Source organism: Mycetomoellerius zeteki, unplaced genomic scaffold (genome assembly GCF_001594055.1).
Source record: "Mycetomoellerius zeteki isolate Tzet28-1 unplaced genomic scaffold, Tzet1.0 scaffold468, whole genome shotgun sequence".
NCBI classification, from domain to species: domain Eukaryota; kingdom Metazoa; phylum Arthropoda; class Insecta; order Hymenoptera; family Formicidae; genus Mycetomoellerius; species Mycetomoellerius zeteki.
Window position 1 is genome coordinate 28,128 of NW_017257466.1, and position 8,222 is coordinate 36,349.

At 42.5% G+C, this 8,222-nt stretch overlaps 2 protein-coding genes and 1 pseudogene across 2 annotated transcripts; 2 read left to right on the plus strand and 1 right to left on the minus strand.

The window, feature by feature from the left end:
- LOC108727036 (uncharacterized) overlaps positions 1–879 on the plus strand; it is a 1,378-nt pseudogene extending 499 nt beyond the window's left edge.
- A 2,617-nt stretch (positions 880–3,496) lies between these two features.
- Positions 3,497–4,566, plus strand: LOC108727039 (histone-lysine N-methyltransferase SETMAR-like; the record flags this gene model as incomplete). Its single annotated transcript, XM_018454938.1, is given in 2 exon segments — positions 3,497–3,598; positions 3,601–4,566. Coding segments are annotated over 2 exon segments (1,035 nt in total), but the record flags the coding sequence as incomplete, so codon positions are not given.
- Positions 4,567–4,613: 47 nt separating this feature from the next.
- LOC108727038 (uncharacterized) lies at positions 4,614–5,351 on the minus strand. The gene has a single exon (XM_018454937.1). It carries the CDS (start codon positions 5,349–5,351, stop codon positions 4,614–4,616), a length of 738 nt encoding a protein of 245 aa, XP_018310439.1.
- Positions 5,352–8,222: the final 2,871 nt, after the last annotated feature.

Here is an 8,222-nt window from a genome sequence, read left to right on the forward strand (position 1 = left end):
CGGCGGCCCCGGCCGCAGGAGCGACGCACGGGGGAGCCCCCCCACCACGACAAGGTGGCATCCCACGGGGGGGTACAAATTGAAACTTTGGCTAACTATACGAAATAGCAGCAATTCGAGCTACACGATAGCCTTCCCTCAGAAAATTGGAGCGATAACGACGTCGAGTGCGAAAAGACAAACAGCGGGAATTTTTCATTTTAATTTAAAAATCAGAAACACGATATAATTCACAAAATTGAAACGTGGAGGAAAAATATCGTGACAGAAAAGACGAGTCAAAGCGAGGACGAACAAGCGACAGACAAGGAGAAAAAGATCTTCCAGAATTCGACCCGACGCTTGATAGAGATAAAGCTAACACTAGCCTTTCGCAAACGTCAAGTTTTGAGAACTCTATACCGTACGCACTGTCAAAAGAGGTAAATTCTGAATTTACGCAAATATTTCCTCTCACGCTTTCCGTCGACGAGAAATGAATTCGTTGGAAGTTTTAAACGCATTACATCATCTTAGTGTTAGACATGCAGAGGTCTATCCTGCCGACTGCCGAGGGTGTGGACGAGGTCGACTGCCATTGTCGCTAACACAGACGATCATGATCGACCTGGACAGCACTGGGTCGCCTTCTACATCGACGAACACGGTACAGGAACGTATTTCGATAGCTACGGATTGCCGCCCTTGGACTCGAGTTCCTCTTACGCCTTAGCTGAAACTCCACCACGTATCGCTGGAACACGACGACGCTACAAGGAACTTTTTCTCAAACTTGTGGGCAATACTGTTGTGTATTTCTATACTTTATGTGTAATGGTTATAATCTTAGCCAGTTTCTTAGTCTGTTTACCACTGATTGTAAACACAACGACCGATTGATCAGTTATTTCATAAATTTCTTCTTCATTGTAAACATAAATTCATAAATTCTCATACTGTATGCCGTCATGTTCAATCGTGTACTCTTTCAAAAAAAGTAAAATAACTATATCATGTAATACCTTTTTTTTTTTAAATAAACTTTTTATAAAATAAAATTTTTGTCTTGTAAATTTCGTCTGTTCCTTACTCTTAACCTCGTCCCCATTTATGGTTTAGATAATGTAGATTAAATACACGAAAAAATATAAAAGAATTTTTTGTTTAACGTATAATAATATCCGAATCATCACATCGAAGCCGTCACGTCAGGTGATCATGTTCGTTCCTGTTTTACCTCCCCTTTCCTCCAAGCAAAAGAGACTCCTAGACTCGAAAATTTTCGTAAAAGATCCTATAAATAATAAACGTCGTTACGGCGCAGACAAAGAGCTACGGCAGCAAAAAAATGACCTACAGAATAAAGAACTGCGTGATATTCATGTCCGTACCTTTCTCCCTCTCCCTCCTGGTAAAAAAAAATGTCTCGTGATCTATTTTCCTAGGCTTCCCATTCTCCATTTTCACTCTCACTCTCTCTCTCTCTCTCTCTCTCAACGCGATCTCTCCCTCACCATTCGTAGCGTGAGAAGGTATAGCGAGCCAATCCAATCTTTGGCAACTATAGAGCGAACCAATCAGAACGCACCATTTAATTACCCTATTACATCCATCCTTCATCCACCGACCAATCAGAACCCCTCATTGTTCCAGACGGACCGGTCTAGGCCACGCCCATGACGTCTGGGAGGCGTGGAAAGGATTCGTTTTGATAGCTCGGCGGGGGGAAGAGGGAGTTTGTTTTGACGCCTGGGTGGGGTGGAGGGAGTTTGTTTTGACACGCAATACCTTCCCACTTATTACTCGCATGTAAGTAACTTCGTTAAGATTGGAATTCAGATAAGCAGTGTTTACATCGAATTGGATCGATTTTAGATTTTCTTTCACTGCGATTGCTAACCAGATGCGCACTGATTCATATCTAACGACGGGAGAAAAGATTTCGCCGTAATCTACGCCAGCTTGCTGCGAGAAGCCCTGAGCACACAAGCGAGCCTTGTAGCATATTGGATTTTCGCTAGATGAATCTTTGATTTTTAAAACCCACTTGTGACCTATTGGTTTGTGATCTTTAGGGAGCGAGACGATTTCCCATATTTGATTATTTTCATGAGTTTCGAGCTCTTCCTTTATCGCGTTTTTCCATAAAGCGGATTCTTTACAACTAGTGGCCTCTTTATATGTGGTCGGCGAGTCATATGATGCAACGTAGGCTGCATAAGTCATGTAGTATTCGGGGGAATGTACATTTTTACACGTTTATAGTTGTTTCGAGAGTGTTTGGTTCGTACGTCGGATTTTTCGCGTCACTATCGATGGAAATCCAGATTCTCTTTTGTTTTATATCATCGGTTTCATTCTCGTTGAAAGGTGACGTTTCTCGAGATCGTAATGCGTTTAGTTCGCGTGTCTAGTAGTCTATAGTTTCCGGAATCTTTTTCGTAACCGACAAAAAGCTTTTTTTGTGATTTAAGGTCCCATTTTTTACGTAAGACATTTGGGACGTGTGCGTATGCGTTACAACCGAACATTTTAATATGTGATAAATCGGGTTTCTTTTTTAAGTAGATTTCGATCGTTTGCCGCTAGATGTTTTGCCGCTTGAGTGCGTGGATACAGTTCTATTTAATATATGGACTGCCGTATTGACGGCTTCACCCCAGAGATTTTTGGATAGATTTTGTGCTAAGAGCATAGAACGCGCACTGTCCACGATCGTTCGCATTTCGCGTTCCGCGCGTCCGTTTTATTCCGGCGTGTGAGGTGCGAATGTAAGTAACTTTATGCCTCGTTCTTTTAGTAAACTGCAAACGTTTGAATTAATAAATTCCGTACCGTTGTCGTCTCTTAAAATCTTTATATTTTTACCGAATTGATTCACTGTTAAGTTGAGGAATTCCTTTAGATAATCAAATACATCATTTTTGTGTTTTAGAAAATAGACCGTTTTAAATCCCGAACACTCGTCTTTGAGGAGCAAGAAGAATTTTGCTCCGCCGATTGATGGCGTTTGCATTGGGCCACACACGTTGGCGTGAACGATTTCGCCGGGCGCAACATCACTTTTGTGCGTAGTTGAAAACGGCAGTCTCGCTTGCTTACTCAATGGGCAATCCTCGCAGAAAAAGCTTTTTTTATTTGATAAGTTTATTCCGGTGGCAGAGCCGCTTGTTATCATCTTTATGAGATAGTTACAATTTATGTGACCAAGACGTTTATGTCACGTTTCTAGAAGTGCTGAGGACGCGTAAAGTACCGATGTTTTTGATTTCGGTTTAATTAGAAGGCGTATTAGATTATTTTCCTGCTTAACGCCGCGTGCTACGAGGGGCACTACTTATATTTTGAGCCTTGGCAACACTGAGTGTTGTCAGGTGCCATCTGACGTTTCCACTAGAAAGTTTGATATTTTTGATCATAACCTTCTTCAGAACGTTTTGTTATTTGAACGCGATTTGTATTGTTTACAGTCACTTGAAAATTGTGTCTCAGCGAAAAAATGGAATTAACTCGTGAAAATTTTCGTGCAATGATTTATTACGACTTTCGACGTGGATTATCAAGACAGGAGTGCATCGATCAACTTACTTCCACTTTTGGCGATAAAGCCCCACGTCCTTTGCCACTGTGAAACGCTGGTATAACGAATTTAATCGTGGTCGCCGTTCGCTCACCGACGAAAGTCGTGAAGGTCGTCCAAAATCAGTTGTTGTGTCAGAAAACATTGATGCTGTGCAAAAACTAATAATGCAAGATCGTCATGTGACATACTGTGAGATTGAGACAACCTTAGGCATTAGTTCCACCAGCATATATAAAATATTGCATGATCATTTAGCCGTGAAAAAGGTTTGTTCTCGTTGGATCCCACATAATCTGACAAAATCTCAAAAAGATGCTCGTGTCGATTGGTGCAAACAAATGCTTAAGAAATACAATGGCGGTGCTTCAAAAGACGTGTATAAGATTGTAACAGGTGACGAATCATGGATCTATGCGTATAAGCCGGAAACTAAACAGCAGTCGACTGTATGGGTGTTTCAAGATGAACCAAATTCAACAAAAGTTGTTCGCGCTCGAAGCACTTCGAAACAAATGGTCGCCTGTTTTTTCGAAAAAACTGATCATGTGGCAACAGTGTCTTTAGAGGAACCTAGAACGGTCAATTCTGAATGGTACACAACCATTTGTTTGCCGGAAGTCTTCGGTGAAATAAGGAAAACAAACAAGCGCCGCCGGATCATTCTTCATCAAGACAATGCCAGTTGTCACACATCTCGTCTAACAACCGACTATTTGAGCACTCAAAAAATCGAATTAATGGGTCATCCGCCGTACAGTCCTGATTTGGCACCAAATGACTTCTTTTTGTTCCCGAACGTCAAGAATAAATTGCGTGGACAACGATTTTCGTCGGCAGAAGAAGCCGTTGATGCATTCAAAAACCATGTTTTGGAGGTGTCTCAAGCGGAATGGAAAAAATGCTTTGACAAGTGGTTCGAACGCATGCAAAAGTGTATAGATCATAAAGGAGAATATTTTGAAAAACAATAAAGTCATTTTCAATGACAAATTACTGTTTTTTTATTATTAGGCTCAAAATATAAATAGTGCCCCTCGTACAATCCGCGTGATTATCCTTTAAGACGATTGATAAATCGATTGACATGCATACGCCAGTCGAGAAGAGGTTCTTTTCTAAGTACGGAATATATAAAATTGATTTCACCATCGTGCCATTGATTATTTATCAATCGAGAAATGAATATTTTTCCGCGGCCATCCACTTTTAAATTAGTGTTGTCACCGAGACAAACATGTTCGTTATTATACGGCGTGAATTCGGTAAACCATTCCCTTCGACAACAGAGGTGCCTCGAAGCGCCACTATCGAGAAGCCCAATGTGTTTTTCGTCAAGTTTGAGGAAAGCGGCCAGATTCGGATCGGCTGTATGAGAGGGATTTTCGGTATTCGAGCCATTCGTGGCTTGACAAGCAATGAACGCGGCGAAATTAGCTGAATCGTCGCATTTAGACCCGTTCGTTTTATTATTGTCTCGCGTTTTTAATGCCTTCTTTTTAGCGAAGCAATATTTGGCAAGGTGACCGGTTTTACTACAGAAACAGCACACGATCTTCTTTTTATGCGGTTCTTCACCGTTGCGGCGATGATGGCGGCCTCGTTTACCTTCTGTGGAGATGGTGGTTGCAGCCAGGGCGCTGCTTATTTCATCTGTGGATGTCATCCAGGCTTCCTCTCGAATCAGTCTTTCTCGTAGCAAAAGGAGTGTCTGTTCCGCTGCACTGACGCTGTCCCAGGCCGAGATGAACGCGTTGTACTTCGAAGGGAGGGTCCCAAGTATTTTTGCCATGATCATGACATCCGATATCTTTTCGTCGATATCCTTAACTGATTCGCCATGTTTTCGATTTTGGCGATATGTTGTGTGACAGAGTCGCCGGTTGCCATGTGATATTCATGGAATTTTGTTGTGAGCGATAACCTATTGGTCGCGCTCTTCTGCTCGTGGATAGCAGAAAGTTTCGTCCACATCTCGGCTGCTGTTGAGCAGGTAATGAGGTATTCCAATTGAGAATATTCCATGGATGATGATAGGATGAGCATGGCTTTTGCATTTCTTTTTATCCAATCGTTGCAAAGGTTACTGGCTGCTTCTGATTTGACTTTTTCGCCTTGAACTATGTTTAGAAGATCATGTACGACGAAAATTGTTCTCATTTGGAACTTCCACAGTTGAAAGTTCTGCCCATTGAACTTTGTGATATTCCTAAGATCCGTAGATTCGCTCTTGAAGATGGTCGCAGTCGTATTTTGTAGACAAAAAAGACCAATGGCGCGAGCAAAGACCGGGCGAGTCGGCTCGCATTAATAGAGACGAGAAGAAAAAGAAATCACTTTCGTTTGCACGCGGTTACATTATACGTGCCTTGGGCCCATAACCTGTTGGGTGCAGGATAAACACGAGCACGACGAACTTGAGATGAAAAGAAAAAGAAAGAATAATATATTTCTGTGAAAAGAATACAGCGTACAGAAAAGAGGCGCGCACACAAAAAGATAATTGAAAAAGAAGTAAAAATAAGGCACTATATAGATGGGAGTATTCCTATCCGCCATTTTCGTGCCAAATCAGTGCCACTACAGCGAGTGTTACTACAGCGAGTGTTACAATGCTGATCAAAAGTCGCCGCATTTAATCCAAAAAGTATGTATTTTTTCATTTAAAAAAAAAGACATTCACACAAACACGAAAATAATTAATTTCTGTGTCAGGATAGAAATTTGTTCTTTTTATCTGCAAATATTTATGTCTCAGAAAGATAACCCTCAAGACGTTATTTTCTTGTTGCAGAAATAAATCGTATAAGAGCATAAGTATTCGCATTTAAAAAATGCCTGGCTGTGCCGCAGTTAATTGCAATAATCGGATTCACAAAGGCTATAGGCTCTTCTCGTTCCCGAAGGGTAAACATGGGACAAAATGGGTTGACAATATGCGACGAGATAAGTGGACACCGACCACCTCTTCGCGATTGTGTGAGGTAAGTATCAAAAAATAAGGATATAATTTTTTTATCATATCACACAATGACCTAATACTCAACGCTAATAATATTTTTTTGTTTGTTTCAAGGTACATTTTGAAGATTCCCAATTCAAAGCCTACCGCATTGATGACTGGATTGTCAAGGTCACGACCCTGAGTGACCATCGGACACTTTCAGCAGACGGGGGTGAGAGAAGACGAAAGAAGGTGAGAGAGGACGAAAGAGAGTGAGATAGGACGGAAAATAGATGGTTGGTGTGGATGGGGGTGGGGGTGGGTAGGAGGAGGAGAGGGGAGAGGTGCGACGGGTCAAAGTTGGTGGAGGTGTGAGTGAAAGGTGAGAGAGAACGTTAAAATAATTAATATAACGAAAGAGAGTGAAATACGTCGAAAAAGCGGGTGGTGGGGACGGAGAGTTGGGGAGGGGGTGGAGAGGGGGAGGGGGAATATGTCCAGAACAGCTTGACCGATTTTAATTTTTTTTAGCTCAAATTACTAGTGGCAAGGCGGCCTTCCAGGATATATTACGTGCGTTTCAAAATTTTTTATATTTTAGTAGTTATACATCCCCGAAAACTGCACTTTGGTGACTGGGGATAAGAGACTTGTAATGTCTTTCATTTCATTTTCATTAATCTTGGAGTAGTTTTTTTTTAACATGACCGGAGACACTATCGCGTCTCCTGATAGTATTACGGTTTGAAAAATTACCAATTCTTGAAGCACCGATCGGTCAAAACTACCGACTATTGCTACTTGAGCAGGCGTTGCGTTTTCATCACGATTCTGAAAGGAGCGAAAAATATTAATCTTGACAGTGATAGTTAAAAAAATGTGGTTAATTTTTGTCGAGAGGAACCTTGTACAGTGATTTTCGTCTAGGTGGGTTGATTCGTGGCGGAGGGTTGGGCATATCGAAAAGCGTTGGAACTGCATTCGGTTTAAGTTTTATCCAACCATTAATGCGGTGGGCTTCGAATTAGGAATCTTTAAAATGTACCTTACAAACAAAAACATATTATTAGCGTTGAGTATTAGGCCATTTCATAGTATACAGTAGCAACTCTCTGTCGGCACTTTTGATGTTGGTGAAGCCAAAATCGTAGCGCGCATGCGCAAGTTGAGACATTACATACGGTAACGCCATCTAGACTTCTCTCTCACTTACTCTCTTAGGCTGTCGCACCCACCTTCCGTAACCTTGGATCTACAATAGAGTTTTAAGCCTTAAACCATACGAAATGGACGAATCATAGTCGATTATTCTCCTCGAATTCGACTGCAATTGGTCAGTTTCTTACGACTTAGGCTTAAAACACCTTTTTTTTTTTCTTTGTAAGGCAGGGGAAATGCGTTATGCATACCCCGGGGGCACGGCCATGCCCCCGGGGCTATGTGGCACTCTCCCGTCCACACTAGGACGAGCCTACCCACTAAAACCCCTGCCGGTGTCCATCCTCAGGCCTAGGGAGGGGCGCCCCGGGTACGCGTGCAGCATTCTTCCGGGACGCCCCCAGGCCCATTCGGCCGAAGGCCCAAACCGATCTCTGGGACCCGGTGGGAGACGCATACCCTCCTCTCACCGGGTCCCCGCCCTGGTGTACGGGCGACTACTCTAATGGGCGAGGGAGGGACACCCACTCCCTCGCCCTGACCTCCCTAATTGGAGGGGGG